The sequence below is a fragment of the Hippoglossus stenolepis genome, chromosome 19, assembly GCF_022539355.2.
Source record: "Hippoglossus stenolepis isolate QCI-W04-F060 chromosome 19, HSTE1.2, whole genome shotgun sequence".
Classification (NCBI taxonomy): Eukaryota; Metazoa; Chordata; class Actinopteri; order Pleuronectiformes; family Pleuronectidae; genus Hippoglossus; species Hippoglossus stenolepis.
The window spans coordinates 15,508,714-15,523,614 of NC_061501.1; the positions used below are offsets into that span (position 1 = coordinate 15,508,714).

General features: G+C 46.3%; 3 protein-coding genes across 11 annotated transcripts in view; 2 read left to right on the forward strand and 1 right to left on the reverse strand.

Moving 5' to 3' along the window:
- The window catches only part of smarcd3b (SWI/SNF related, matrix associated, actin dependent regulator of chromatin, subfamily d, member 3b), a 35,920-nt gene extending 32,843 nt beyond the window's left edge, over positions 1–3,077 (forward strand). For all 9 annotated transcript variants that reach the window (XM_035143101.2, XM_035143104.2, XM_035143098.2 and 6 more), the window contains 2 exons: positions 58–159; positions 264–3,077. In XM_035143101.2, coding sequence (XP_034998992.1) covers positions 58–159; positions 264–317 — 156 coding nt within the window. In that variant the 3' untranslated portion in view covers positions 318–3,077. The remainder of the gene's footprint in view (positions 1–57; positions 160–263) is intronic.
- Positions 3,078–4,721: 1,644 nt separating this feature from the next.
- On the reverse strand, positions 4,722–9,329 carry chpf2 (chondroitin polymerizing factor 2). Its single transcript, XM_035143094.2, has 4 exons — positions 8,167–9,329; positions 7,320–7,884; positions 7,017–7,199; positions 4,722–6,600 (listed from the first exon to the last, which is right to left on the reverse strand). The coding sequence occupies exons 1-4, from the start codon at positions 8,436–8,438 to the stop codon at positions 5,326–5,328; spliced, it is 2,295 nt and encodes a 764-aa protein (XP_034998985.2). The 5' UTR covers positions 8,439–9,329; the 3' UTR covers positions 4,722–5,325.
- Positions 9,330–10,165: 836 nt separating this feature from the next.
- abcf2b (ATP-binding cassette, sub-family F (GCN20), member 2b) lies at positions 10,166–14,899 on the forward strand. The gene is made up of 15 exons (XM_035143096.2): positions 10,166–10,323; positions 10,533–10,683; positions 10,811–11,023; positions 11,175–11,357; positions 11,490–11,661; positions 12,019–12,114; positions 12,217–12,319; positions 12,515–12,610; positions 12,952–13,071; positions 13,213–13,302; positions 13,386–13,496; positions 13,580–13,642; positions 13,772–13,900; positions 14,003–14,206; positions 14,299–14,899. Exons 2-15 carry the CDS (start codon positions 10,545–10,547, stop codon positions 14,413–14,415), a joined length of 1,836 nt encoding a protein of 611 aa, XP_034998987.2. The 5' UTR covers positions 10,166–10,323; positions 10,533–10,544; the 3' UTR covers positions 14,416–14,899.
- Positions 14,900–14,901: the final 2 nt, after the last annotated feature.

Below are 14,901 nucleotides of genomic sequence, written 5' to 3' on the forward strand. Positions count from 1 at the left end.
TCGATATACTTCATGTTAGTCTTAAAATGAATGCTTGTGCCTTGTCACTTCCTGTAGCTAATGACAGACGTGGTGGGGAACCCTGAGGAGGAGAGGAGGTCTGCGTTCTACCACGAGCCTTGGTCTCAGGAGGCCGTGAGCCGCTATTTCTACTGCAAGGTGAGGAGACGGCCCCTCGGCGTCTTTGAACTCCTCTAGTTCTTCCTCTAGATGCAGAGGACAGGTCATATATCCACGTTTTTCTCTCTCTCTCTCCCTGACAGATCCAGCAGAGGAGGCAGGAGCTGGAACAGGCCTTAGCTGTCCGCAACACCTAAACCAAGGCCCTCCTGCACCTCTGCATCTGATTTCAGAGCCGTGTGTGTGTGTGTGTGTGTGTGTGTGTGTGTGTGTGTGTGAGGCCATCGCTGTAGTCTGCTGAAACCTAATACCTCTCAAAGTGTCAGTAACTTAAAACAAACGCAGCCTTTGTCTTTGTGATAGCGATTACATTTTTTTAAGGGTTTTGAAAAGGAAATTGGAAATTTGAGGGGGGTTTCCACAAGCCGGCAGCGATGTGCATGAATGGAAGACAGACCTCCGACGCTCGTCCTGCGTTCGTGTCTTCTGTTTTTTATTTTTTTGTGCAGAACCGTGAGGACACCGTTGCTAATCGCATGTTTTTAGCCGTCAGAGGTCGACATCCTCCGTCTCACTGCCGGATAAACGACGCTCCTCATCATCACTCTCTCTCCGCTTTGTAAATACTAGCAAACCCCACCACCACCACCACCACCGTCTCTCCCTGTCAAGTCAAACTCACCTGACTGCTCTGGATCCTCAGAAGAGCTCGGACCTGGTGTCACATTTTTTATTTTCTTAATCATTTTTTCGGGGAGGTTTGATCGTCGGTGCGACCGTGTGTGGTTTCTTTCATTTGTTCTCATGAGGAGAGTGTTTGTGGAAACACTGAGGAGTAACTACACCAGCAAAGTGGAGGTGGGACACATTGGGTGGTTGCAGGGAATCAATGATATCGATAAACCTGAGATTTTCATTTTCAGGTTTGAAGGAATCAGTTTGACGACAGCCAACGTGTCTCACTTAAGTCTTATTCGCCGGTAAACAGATTTTTCTTTTTACGGCGATTCCTACGACAGTATTAGATGAGTTAACTGTGAGTATTATCACACGAGCAGATCCAAGTCTGTGTTTTAATGAAGGACAAAACAAGTATTGATCATTGTCACAATATCTTTTCTTCCCTTAAGCAAAACAAGATGTTCCTTGTACATGTTGACACTCACTGCCTCTTCCTCGTGTCGTATTGTTTGGCCAGTTAATGGTTTGAAGGTTTTACCAAAGGTTGCAACGAGAGGAAGAGAAACTGAAACGGAAAATGGACAAAAATCCAGATCTGGTTTTTAGTTGAAATTGCAAACGGGAAGAAAAACTCTTTGGGTGGGTTGGTCTTAAATGTTCTTTTTAAACAAACTCAGTAGAGCTTGTACCTCCGCCAAGGCCCAAAAGAGCCTTTCAATTAAATCAAGCTGCACCAAATTTCACACGCTCATAGTTATTAGTCCTTAAATGTGCCTGATTATTTTCATCAAGATCCATGAATTATTCCCTGGGAAATTGAGGATGTTAAAGAAAATGGGGGGGGGGAATCCTGAATCTCTCTGTCCAGATTCGCACTGAAATTGAATGGCTTTCTTCTTGGCTCAGGTCCCATCCTTCCACCAAGTCGCATGGAAATCCATTCAGTAGTTTTGTTCTGCAGAGATGACTTCCTTGGCGGAGGGAACACTAATTGCAATAAACACTTAAAAAGCCCCGGTTTGAAGCTTTGTCCATTTGTACACTTTTTTATTGTTACATGAAGATCTTTTTTTTTGTTTTCTAGAGATGTGAATGTAAATAAGTTGTTTTCCCTGCAGAGGGCCGACTGTACAGTCCACGACAGATTATGTGTTTGGTTTGTTTTGGGGGGGGTTCTGGGATGGATGTGGCGGGAGGCGGGCGGGTTGAGTTACATGGTGCAGGATGGGAGCTCCATGAGTTTTGAATTAGTAGAGCAGGAATGTTAGCGTTCCTCTGTGTCCCCTCTCGGGTCGGGGTGGTTTATTTTAGGTCCATCATGTTTATCGTGGGAGCTGAGGGAGACCTCCCTCGCTCTCGACCCCATCCGTTAGCTGTAACACACGATATAATCCACACCACCTCATGTTACACTTCTTTTTCTAACACTACACTCGACTTGTACGTATACACGGTCAGATGGAGGATTTCTTCTCAGCAGTCAGTTTCTAGCTGGAACCTTTTTCTGGGTTTCTTTGCACTGTGCTGTAACTGTTTAGTTTTTTTTTTTAAATCCCAGCAAACACAAAACGTGATTGGACGATTTCACAAAGACCTATGCATGCTCCGTTCACTAATACAGCTGATGGGACGGTTTGTGTACATATATGGAAAAGGAAGCTGGCATAGCCGTCTGTGTGAAGACTCGTTGAAATGCCTTCTGGGAAACTTTTTTGCCAAAAATGATGTGCCCTACCAGCAACTAACTGTAGGTGTGATTTTACTTTCTCGTCTGTGTTTTTTGTTACTAGGTCTAAGTTATATTAACTGCACTCGTTAGAGGAGGAACAGTAGTCGGTGGTAGTATTTTAGTCCTGTGTCGAACCCAGAGTGACTTTTCTTTGTATGGCCAGGGCATTCACATTGTCGTCACTGAATCACTAGCACCTTCCTGTGGAGGAAAGTCGCAGCTGCAGCTCCTCGGCAGTGAGCAGCACAGTACCAGGCTCTTATCTGACTCACCATGACTACTGTGTCTCCTGTTACTGAAGCCTGGTGACCTGTCGACATGTCCCCCTGCATGTGTTCCCTCTCTCTGTTTACACTGAGGGTCACCGACAGGATGATTAGGGTACACACGCATAACACTGTTTATCGGTAAAGAGCAGAACTTGTTTGGTGATTTACAAAAGACGAAGAGGAGGAAAACAAAAAAAAAAAGAAGGGAAAACAGCTGTGATACTGCGAGACAGCCTGGATGTAAATAAAGAAGCGCTTGCCAAAGTTTGTAAATGCCATGATATCTGAAGGCGTCTTTTTTTTTTTGTCCTCATCACCTCCATGGGAACAAGAAGTGTTTTTTACTGTGTTGTGCTCTGCTGCAAAATATGTAAACATTAACATATTAAAGCTCAATGCATACAGAAATTAAAATGTATTCATATCCTCTGAGGAAACAGTCCTTCAATGTCACTGAGATGTAAAGTCATTGCCTCAGACACGTGCAACTAGAGCTCTTAGTAGTTTTAACTTTTACTTTTGTTTCTACCTTTTTACAGCAGTGGGATGTAACCAAGTACATTTACTTTGTTACTGTACCTGAGTATATTTTCAGAGTATCTGTACTTAAGTCAAGTAGATTTATTTTAATGTACTTTTTACTTGTGCTCCACTACATATGAGCAAATATGTTTACTTTTTACTCCACTATGTTTATGCAATGCATGAGAAGCCGCCGCCGAGGCTCAACCATAATGAAGCAAGACTGTTGCATCAGAGAGTAGCCTTCACTCAGAAAGTACTTTTTTAATATTCTACATATATTCAAAAACAAGTACTCACATTTACTTAAGTAGTCTGTGTTTTAAGATCATCAGAGTTGATCTTGTAACAAATCCACCAAACTCTGTTTAGCATTCTTCATATTTTAAAGTTTCCTGCTGATTATTGGAGATAAAGGCTGGTTTTTAATAACTGCTAAGTCTTTTTAACAGTTCAGCTTCACTCTTCAACTCGCTGGATCTGATTCTGACAGCTGAAGCTGTGACTCTCAGTCAGTTACACACTTCTCACAGGAGATCGAACCCACTCACCAGTGTTACATAGAACAGACGTTCAGGGTGGAGAGTGGGAAAGAAAGGGGAAACATTCTCCATATTCATACAAATAATTGTGCTCACTGCTACATAGCCCTTCTTTAAAAGAACTCTCACACTAAGTGCTGGTGATGCATTCAAGCTCATTGGTGGAGGGTTAAACTTTCTGCATCAGTAAGAGGCCAACAGGCGTTTTATTGTTCAGCCGTCTCACCACAAGGAAGCAGGTGGAGGCCTTTTCACTGGGAACTGCAGCCGGGCTGTACAAACGCTGACTGCAGTCGAGCCTCAGAAAGAGCCTCTTTCACTGGGCTGCTCCGCCATTCTCCTGAGCCCACAACCCTCACATGAGGGGCCTGGGGGGTAGGGGGCCAATCGGAGAGGAGGAGGAGGAGGAGGAGGAGGAGGAGAGGGCTGTGTGAAGAGAGCCATTCAGCTTGTTCAACCATCTCGCTGCGGAGGTTAACCACCACCCCAGCACAGCTTGGACCAGGTAGACGCGGCCCTCCCTCTGGGCACTGGGTTCACTTCTCTCTCCCCAAAGACACATGTTGTCCAAAAAACCCAGGGAGGCCCGGGGAGGGGTGGAGAATTACTGCCTGACTGTGGGAGGACGAGGTGGGGGGGGGGCGGCTGCTTCGGAACAAACTGTTCACTGCCTCCGGGCGCCGCATTCAAGCTTTCATGCAAACTGGGAAGAATTAATTCTATGAGAAGAAAACTTTCTGAACATGAGCTTTGAATCATTAGTGACCAACACAGATCCTCTAACAGTGACCTTTCTGTCTCATGAGACTGAAACCAATCATTTTGGTGAAAACTCTGTGGAATGAATGAAGAAACAACTCACAGCGGCAATAACACTCTTTAATAATAATACCTCTTTAAAAAAAAAAAAAAAGAACATATCTTAAAATAAAGGCAGCTTCAGCTTGTTCCAGTATTATTTTTCAACATCTTCCCAAAAGAAGATTTGTGGCTCAAGTGTGTTTTTCCTCAAATAATTATTAAGAAATTAAGTCTTTTTTTTTTATTAACTTATTTTTCATATATATTCAATGGAGTGTAAATATTGTTCTTCAGCTCCAGTTAGAACAGCAACGGTACTATTGACTGTTCTGTCTGTGTCCTCGATCAGGGAGCGAGATGTGAGGAGAATCTTTGATGAGTCATATTTCCTCTAGACGTGACAGATTCCTCGATATAGACTCATAAGTCAGATTTGACACCTTTGAGCTCAGCACCAGCACACGTTCGCTCGGTCAGAGTCCACGCACGAGACGGTTCCGTTTGAATGAGTGACAACTTCAGTGTGTGGATCATAAAAGTACCGTGTTAAAATTCACATTATTCTGCGTGACTTTCCTTTCCTCGAGGCAGAGAGTGTGAGTGTGTGTTAGAGGTTCAACGCTCTCGAAGTACCACAACGTACCAGAGGTCCCAGTGAGATCTAGGTGCTGTTGGCCTGCTCTTGTTCAAACAGCGCCATGGCGAGATGCGAGCGTGACCCCAGACCCTCCAAGTTGCTGAGCACGCAGCGGTGGTAGATGTCCTCACTGAACCGCGGGTTGCACGCTCGTCGTACGTATTTCTGGATGAGCGCCGGCTCCACGGCTCTAAACACATGTAAGCCCGAGTAGCGAACAAATATGTCGTACACGTCCATGCTTTCCAGCAGCTCCTCGTTGTCTAAGATGTCGGCAGCCATCTTGGTCCGTGCGGTCATGTAATCCGCATTGTAAAAGCAGGCCTCGTCAAAGACGTGACGGTCGAAGTGGCCGTCCCTCAGCGACTCGGAGGCGAAAGAAGAAGAGGCAGCGGAGGGCTGCTGGTCGCGGTAGACGACGGCGGGGCTGTACTCCTGGAAGTGGATCGGGAAGAACACCTGCCAGTTGCTGATGGCGTTCATTCTGCAGCGATTCAGGAAGTCCGCGTTGACTTCCGTCCACACGCTGGACAGGAAGAACAGCGTGTCCACCGGATGCTTCTTGGAGATGATGTCCATCAGCTTCACCTGCGAGGGCACCTCCGTCTTCACGCTTATCCACGGGATCTTCACGTCGCCGTAGCGTTTCTCCACCTCCCCGATCATGGCCTTGATGCCGGCGAACACGTCCGTCTGGCTGACTCGCTGCGCGTCAAACGGATCGTATATGAACAGGAACGTGAGCAAAACGTTATCGTGGGTGTCGAGAGTGTTCATCACATACATGTCGAGGAAGTTGCTGACATAATCCTGATCCTGGGCGGTGACGGGTAGGATGACCTGCACCCGTGTGGCCTCCGTCACATAAGGCATGGGGATTATCTCCACTGCACTGAGGGGCCGCAGCAGGTTGACCCGTTTTACAATGACTTGACTGTGGCCTTTCTGGGTATAGGCCTCCAGAGCCAGGTCCAGCATGTACTCCATACCGCGCGTGGGGTCAAAGCGCCGGTACCCGTTGAGAAGACGGCGTTTGCGGAAGCGTAGCTGTGGCTGGTAGCGTTCGTTCAGGCGCTCCACCGCGATCTCCAGAACGGCGCTTACATCCGCGCGGTCCGCCCCTCTCATCTCACACTTTGGAGCGCTGTCGACGCACAAGTAAATGTGCTCCTCTGTGAAGTACTCCCAGTTGATCACCTCAAAACGGGTTCTTGGCTTGAAGGGAGGGTTGATTCCTATTGGCCACGTGACTCCGGCCTTTCCCTCTGGCGTCCGCTCGCTCAGGTTGTTGATCTGCATCTGAAGAGTACACACAGAAATCTGTCATAAGAAAACTGAGAAGGATCCGTTAAATAACAACATGACTTTCTCTGTGGTGTAACGTATATTTATAATCAAGTCAAAACATCCCTAATTACCATTATTATCATCAGCAGATACTATATTTACACAATAAAGCTTCTTCAGCAGATCATAGTCACAATAACATGGCACAGAAATTTTAAATGTCATGTTCCAGCAAAACGCTGTATTCTTTGTTTTGGGCTTTCTGACAATAATTGCACCAGTCAGCAGTTTCAGCAATGATTCACATCGGGTTTGGTGAAGAGAACAAACATTACACCGTGACACAGAACTCATCCCCGTGGGAGCTCACTGGATTCTGTCCCATCAGATAAGTTAAGGTGAAAAAAGCAGAGCGGTGTATTACCAACCTGGAGCTGTTCGATCTGTAGGTACGTCCATTCCAGCTCGATCTGGCTGAAGCGTTTGTGCAGGCGGTACATGAGATTCGGTTCTGATACAGGATGCACTGTGAAGGCGTTTTTAAACTGGGTGCTGTCTTCTCGCTCTGGATCGGCGTTTTTCCCCAGTTCAAAGTAGCGGTAGGTCATCTCCTGTGAGCCACGCAAACATTGATGGAGAACAAGAAGCGTTACAATGGATATTCAGTGTCAGAAGCACTTTAAACTTCTAATAACACTCTTCTTATTTGTATAATTTGAAGGTTTTCTTACCCGGTGCACTTCCACGCAGCTGAGACCCAGGTAGTCAATGATGCAGCGGCCCAGCCACTCATCAGGTCTCACGCTGAGGATGTCATTACGGCACGTGTCGAGATGGGGCTGCAGGCGGGCCAGCAGACTGCGAGACAGCAGATAGCCGTAACCCCCGTGGCAGTAGCGTGCCTTCTCCTCCCCACCGATGAACTCCTCCGCCCGGCCCATGTACAGGTCCTGACCTGCACTGAGGTGGCCCACGAGCTCAGACAGACGGTCTGCCTGCAGGTAAGTGTCATCCTGGGCTAAGAGGAACCAGTCGTAGTCTGAGCCGTAGTGCTGGTGGAGGTGACGCACCGTCTCGTACATCAGCCACACCGGGCGGTCGTCGCCGTGGGCGACCACAGTCATGCCGTGAGGCACCTTGGGGCTGCGCAGACCCGTGAAGAAAAAGGTGCGGTGGAAGTGGTGGGCGACCGTACGGTTCACTGCCACGGCCAGCGTGTTCAGCGTGGCCCGAGAGGTCAGCACGCCCACCAGGAGGCGCTCCCTGATGCCCAGTTCAGTGTGGATGTATCGGGTTCTGGAGAGGAGGGGAAAAGACACAGAAATGGAAACAACAAAAATGAGAAAATAAAAGCACAAACATAATGAAGGTGACAGGATAACACTCATCTCGTTTCATTAATCAAACTTGTTTTTATGAGGTTCTACAACGATTTAAAGACAAAAAACTGTCTGAACTTTTTGCAGTCAACCATCAGCTGAAACAGACTTTTCACACAGCTCTTTATAACCTAATGGAGAATATGGTTCTGCTCATTCATGAGGTGTTATGAAGAAAACACGACCCCCCTTCACTCACCTGAGGACTTTCTTGTGCGGCTTGTTCGGGTCCTTGTGATAGGGCACGATGCGGGGCTGGATGTCCTCGTCTCCGGCCTCATCCCTGGACACCCCCTGGCTGTCCCCTCTGCCCTGGAAGAGCCTCCCGTTGCCCAGCTCGTCCCTGCACGAGTCGTCGGGGTCCCCCTGCGTCCAGGACACCATCAGCAGACTGAGGCTGCATCCCAGGGACAGCCCCAGGATGAGGGGCAGCGCAGGCCTGAACAGGGCCAGCAACGAGGACAGACGCATATCTGGGCTCCGCTTGATGAGGCTGCTCTGGAAAATATGTGCTGCCTGCGAGTCTGTGTGCAGAGCATGTGAGGAGGTGTCAGGTTTCCTGTGCTAGCGTAGCACGTTTGAATGGAAACATGTCAGGAGAAGCTCACGGAATCACCCATATTGTTTTTATTATCCTTATCGTCTCCTCCTGTGAGTTTCTAATCTTCTGATGAGAGGTTATCTGAACACATCGCAGAGCTGGACGTTAGAAGACGATGCTCTCCAGCCTCAGTCTCAGAGAACAGAGTAAAGGTGATGCTAAGTTACTTCTTTAACCTAGTTCCCCCTTTTTAAACAATGAATGACCTGTAGCACGACACCATTAGCGTTTAATACGACTTCCCTGTTGTCTAATAAACCAAACTAGTCATAACATCAATGTTGTCAAGCTAACGCCACGTTAATTAGCTTAACCAATGTTTTTTTGGGGACTAGCTACTTCTGAAGTGAGCTAACTAACGTAGCTGGACGTAGATGTGTCACCAGGTGAGGGTTAACCACTAGTTAACTGTCACGGTTAGTTAGCGTTACAGAATAATAAGTTAAAGGAGTGACAGAGGTGTCGTTAGTGGAGTTTAAAACCCTCAAAAGGTGAAACAAACACCGAGGAGCGGGCTAGCATGTTAGCATCGTTGTTGTCCGTCGCTTCTCAGTCCATCTCCGCCGACGGCTTGAGGGTAAAGATCCCAGTTTGAGTCGCTGGTTCCGGTAAAGAGTCGCGAAGCGGAGCCGCGGGGGAGTCGTCCATTTTCTTACTTGACTTCCTCACAAAAAAAAAACTCATCACCACACGCACGGAGGAGAAATAACGTCCCTCATCATCCTCATCATCATCATCTTCGTCATCTTCGTCATCATCATCATCACTGACTGACTGAGGCTCTGCTGCAGCATCACCTCCAGCTGCCCCCTCTCAGAATAAGAGCACCACTATAACTATAAACAGAGGAAATAACACATTTATATAAGTTTAATTCACTTAAGTTATAATTGCAAGGGAGGAAATTACAATATACACTTTATTGACCTGATAAAAGTAAAGAGAAATGCAACAGATCCCACATCCAGTATAATCTACCAGAAACTTATTTAATCTCACCCCTTCTATCATATGTCATTAATTATTAATAATCATCTTGTACTTAACCAGCTTCCTATACATCTATAAATATGTTGTTTACCTGTGCTCTATATTGTATATAATGCACAACACATATATGTAATAATAAATATAAATAATACACATAAGCTATATATTTTCATACATATATACAAACTCATACATCTACATACCCAAAATCAAAAATAGACAAATTTGCATTGTTATTTATAGCAAAAAAGAGTGGAAGATAAACGAAGGAACGATAAATATTAAGTGAACAAATAAAAGTAGTGATTGTCACATCCTCTCTTCATCCTCTGCACCTTGTGAACAAACATATCTTTGTATTTTAAACTGGGTTGTGTTTGGACATAGTTTTAACTCCACATTCAAACTGTTCCACAGGTTGAGCTCGAGACGCCTGAGTTAAAGTGATTTAGTTGATTATAAACTTCAAGTGCTGCACATTTTACAACATATCATGATCAGGTTTATGAACTTAGTGGAAAAGTTGCATTTGAGGAAGATGAAATATCGAGTCCCAGTCAGTCACAACATTATTTTATGAATCAAATCTCGTTGTAAATGTCCAGTTTGCTGCAGTGCTGTGGGAAGGGGAGGCGCCCGGGATCCTCACCGCCCCTCGGCCCCTTATATGGTCCGTCTGCCGGTTCGACGTGCGGCTACATCCACCCGGCGAAAAGTGGACACGAGACGTCGGTGTGCTCCGGAGACCAGAGACTCATTGAACAGGTAATTCAGGCGTTAATGGCGCATCCGCCAACGATTAGTCATTTCCACCCTGACTCATACTCTGATCCGATTTGACTGGAGCGATCAGAGGCATCGCGTTATGGTGAAATCCTCGCGCGCATCCTCGAGAGTCTGTCTCCCCTTTCACAACATGGCGATGTGAGGGCAGTTACGATTCGTGTCCTCTTGTGGTGTTTCTTTCTGAATAGCCCTGAACAACCATGCCATCCGACTTGGCCAAGAAGAAGGCAGCGAAGAAGAAGGAGGCCGCCAAAGGCCGACAGCGCACCAAGAAATCTGATGAGCTCGATGAGGCTGGTGAACAACCAGAGCCCCAGAGTAACGGAGCTCAGAGCAATGGTGAGAGGACCGATCTGAATACACAGTTATATCTCGACAGCCCTTTCTGAGAGGCACTCTGGCACCCCACACTTTGAGGCAGATGTGGAGAGTAAACTCTGAATCAATGTTTTTTTTGTTTCGACAGGTATCGCGTGTTTGACTAAGGAGCTCGACGAGTTCGAGCTCATGAAGACGGAGGCGCGGGCGGTGACGGGCGTTCTGGCCTCTCACCCCAACAGCACTGATGTCCACGTTGCCAGCCTGTCGCTCACCTTCCACGGGCAGGAGCTGCTCTCAGACACCGATCTGGAGCTCAACTCCGGCAGACGCTACGGCCTCCTCGGACTTAACGGCACAGGTAATTGATTTATGTGGCAGAGGATGTTTCCAATCAGTTGTGTATCTCCTGTGTTTCAGGATGGTCTCCCTGAGTTGACATTAAGCACCAGCAGTTGTCCCAAAGTAAAGATTTTTGTGACCGCTAGTAATATTATTTTTATTCTGTTCAGGAAAATCCATGCTGTTGTCAGCCATCGGGCTTCGTGAGATTCCCATTCCCGAGCACATCGATATTTACCACTTGACCCGGGAGATGCCCCCCAGTGAGAAGACGGCTCTGGAGTGTGTAATGGAGGTGGATGAACAGAGGATTATGCTGGAGAAGGAGGCAGAGAGACTTGGCGCTGAGGACGGTGAGGGCACACGCAAAACAACTTGGCCTGAGCAAACAGACATGCAGCAAAGAAACTTATTTCAGAACAGTCTTGCATATACTTGTGTAGCTAAATGAAATCCATAGTAAATGTATCTCTTTTCCTTCACAGCTGAGTGTGAGAAGCTGATGGAGCTGTATGAGCGTCTTGAGGAGCTGGATGCAGACAAGGCAGAGATGCGCGCCTCACGGATCCTCCACGGTTTGGGTTTCACCGCTGCTATGCAGCAGAAGAAAATGAAGGACTTCAGTGGAGGATGGAGGATGCGTGTTGCTCTGTCCAGGTAAAGACCACGAGCTTCTGTGACATCGTATGTGAGCTACTTTGTGTCAAGTGCAGCTAAATGTGCTCTTAGCAGAGCTGCATCTGGCACCAACCTCATTTAATTCAGAATGTTCCTGTTTTGCTCTCAAATCAAGACCGTTTTCTGAGCGACACTGGACGCTAACACAGGTGTCGGTCACACATTTATGGTAACACCCATGGAAGAGAAGTAGTCCATATATGGACACACATTTTCTCGTATTTGCATTAGAACCAAATTATTCAAGATTGAAATTAAAGAGCTGTTGCTTATACATTAAGTTTCTGTGACATTTTCTGTAATTTAAACTAAAATAAATATCCACTGTTTTTACAGAGCTCTGTTTATCAAGCCCTTCATGTTGTTGCTGGATGAGCCCACTAACCACTTGGACCTGGATGCTTGTGTGTGGCTGGAAGAGGAGCTCAAGACGTAAGTTAACTTATTTCATTGCTGTATTAGTCCAAACAGTTATGTACATATATGATGAATGTGCGGAGATGTGTATTAACACCACCTGTTGGTTCTTGTCAGGTTCAAGCGAATCCTTGTGCTCATCTCACACTCTCAAGACTTCCTGAATGGTGTGTGCACCAACATCATTCACCTACATCAGAGAAAACTGAAATACTACACGGTAAGATCCCTTGCTGGTGTCTTAAAGTAAAATCAAGAAAGTTTGGCATCATCGGAAAGGTGTTGGACGTATCCTGAACTGAAATGCCTCCTGCGATTTCCTCCTGCTAAATAAGGAAACCAGGGGTAGGCTGTTGCTAATTCTGTGTGTGGGAAGACCCGTTGGATGACCGTGCCAATCTATTTTTAACTTCAGGGTAACTATGACCAGTATACGAAGACCAGAGAGGAGCTGGAGGAGAATCAGATGAAGCGCTTCAACTGGGAACAGGACCAGATAACACACATGAAGGTAAAAAAAGATAATCCATTACTACGTGGTGCCAGTAATCATATTGTACAGTACTGAATACATTTTTAGAATATGCATAATTAATCCTATTAACAGAAAAAGGACACAGGTGCCATTTCGCACTACAAAACCTCTTTCTATTTATTGTGGCTATTGAGGCAGTTAAGTTAATTTGATCAGCTGACAGGGTGTAGGCTCCAGCAAACGCGACACTAACAATTTGCTGGGGAAAACACAGCCAGTGACTCATCTTGTTTTCTAAGCAGTGGCTTCAAACAATCATCTCGCAGCTGATTCAATCAAGATGTGCACTCATTGTTCTGTTTACACCTCTCCTCCAGAATTACATAGCCAGGTTTGGTCACGGTTCTGCGAAACTGGCACGACAGGCACAGAGCAAAGAGAAGACTCTGCAGAAGATGGTGGCGTCAGGCTTGACTGAAAAAGTCGTGAGTGACAAGGTACGGTGCTGGTTTACTGGTAGGCTCGTAATGGTGGTTAGCAAACCACCTCATTAAAGACGAGCAGTGGTTTTGACCCGGTGACACTCACTGGGTGGGGCGTTCACTTTTGATACTAATACCTCTCTTCCCCTTCTGCAGACTCTGACGTTTTGTTTTCCCGCCTGTGGGAAGATTCCTCCTCCTGTTATCATGGTTCAGAATGTGAGCTTCAAGTACAGTGACAACACAGTGAGTACGCTTCATATCACATCATGAACACAGCTGAATTCAGTTATTTCTCAGTCTCACTCATCTGTTGATGTTTCCTGCAGCCGTACATATATAAAGACCTGGAGTTTGGTATTGACTTGGACACCCGAGTGGCTCTGGTGGGGCCCAATGGAGCAGGAAAGTCAACGCTACTGAAGCTGCTGATGGGAGAGGTTGGTACAAAACACATCCCCAGGACCCTGCAACAACTTCCTGTTTTCAGAGTGAAAATATTTAATATTTTTCCTCTTCGTAGCTCCTACCCTCCGACGGCATGATCCGCAAACATTCTCACGTCAAGATTGGCAGATATCATCAGGTAAATACACTTGAACGCTGCAGTGCACAAGTTCATCGGAATCATCGCATGTCACACCTTGAAAAGTTCTTGGGAAGTAGCACGTACACTCAAATTGACGGTTTCCCACGTTTCTGCCTTCTGTTACAGCATCTGACAGAGCAGCTGGAGCTGGACCTGTCTCCTCTGGACTACATGATGAAGTGTTATCCTGCTATCAAAGAAAAGGAGGAGATGAGGAAGATCATTGGTCGCTACGGCCTGACGGGAAAACAGCAGGTGGGAATAGGATTTTCCACATGATGCCTGATTCAGAAAGTGTGACTTTACTCTTTGGCTTTTTGGTCTTTGCGCTGAGTTGACTCCTGAAGTGTTTTCCAGGTCAGTCCAATCAGGAACCTGTCCGACGGTCAGAAGTGTCGCGTGTGTTTTGCCTGGCTGGCGCAGCAGACCCCTCATTTGCTGTTCCTTGACGAGCCCACCAATCACTTGGATATCGAGACCATTGACGCATTGGCAGAGGCCATCAATGAGTTTGACGGCGGCACGATGCTGGTTAGCCACGACTTCAGGCTAATTCAGCAGGTACGCATTCATTTGATGGATTCATGGAATGTTTGGTTTGAAACAGCTGTGAAGTTGAGCCGTTATTTATAACATTTTGATCTTTCCTTCAGGTGGCGCAGGAGATCTGGGTGTGCGAGAATCAGACCATCACAAAGTGGAACAGGGACATCCTGGCATACAAGGAGCACTTGAAATCAAAGATCGAAAAGCAAGCACACGACATCTAATTCAACATCACACTGAGCCACTCCTTTATCTTGTATAACGACCCATAGGCTCACAAAGGGATGAGCCGGATTTGCATCGCAGGAAATCTCCCAACGACAAGAACTGAAACAATCTCTTTATGCATCTTCTCAGACGCGTCTCTTGAACATGTTGTACTGTATTTCCATCTCGGTTTCGACAGTGCTGCATCGTGCTACACCAACCCTCTCCCCCCTTCACCTCAGGCTGCACTCTGATTGGCTGATTCACCTGAAGCATCTCAGTGCATTTTGGAATGCATTCCATTGTGCTGTGTTGATAGAAAAGTTTTATTTTTTCCAAATGTTCTGTTTTATCCCATCACGTATGCAGCAGCTTTTATGATATTTAAAAGTTGACTTATTATTATTTTTTTTTTTTCCCTCCGTGTAGAAGCAGTTCTGCCTTATTTAACAATGTAATGCAATAAAGAGTTTGTCAGAATAAACGAACATAAAAACAGCACA

What these genes read in the sequence shown, in the direction of transcription:
- chpf2 (XM_035143094.2), bottom strand. Translation starts at nt 8,438, where the DNA reads ATGCGTCTGTCCTCGTTGCTGGCCCTGTTCAGGCCTGCGCTGCCCCTC. An exon ending in GCTGCGTGGAAGTGCACCGG is followed by an intron (nt 7,200 to 7,319) that starts GTAAGAAAACCT and finishes CGTGGCTCACAG; the next exon opens with GAGATGACCTACCGCTACTT. An exon ending in TACAGATCGAACAGCTCCAG is followed by an intron (nt 6,601 to 7,016) that starts GTTGGTAATACA and finishes TGTACTCTTCAG; the next exon opens with ATGCAGATCAACAACCTGAG.
- abcf2b (XM_035143096.2), top strand. Translation starts at nt 10,545, where the DNA reads ATGCCATCCGACTTGGCCAAGAAGAAGGCAGCGAAGAAGAAGGAGGCC. An exon ending in ACCAGATAACACACATGAAG is followed by an intron (nt 12,611 to 12,951) that starts GTAAAAAAAGAT and finishes CCTCTCCTCCAG; the next exon opens with AATTACATAGCCAGGTTTGG. An exon ending in AAAAAGTCGTGAGTGACAAG is followed by an intron (nt 13,072 to 13,212) that starts GTACGGTGCTGG and finishes CCCCTTCTGCAG; the next exon opens with ACTCTGACGTTTTGTTTTCC.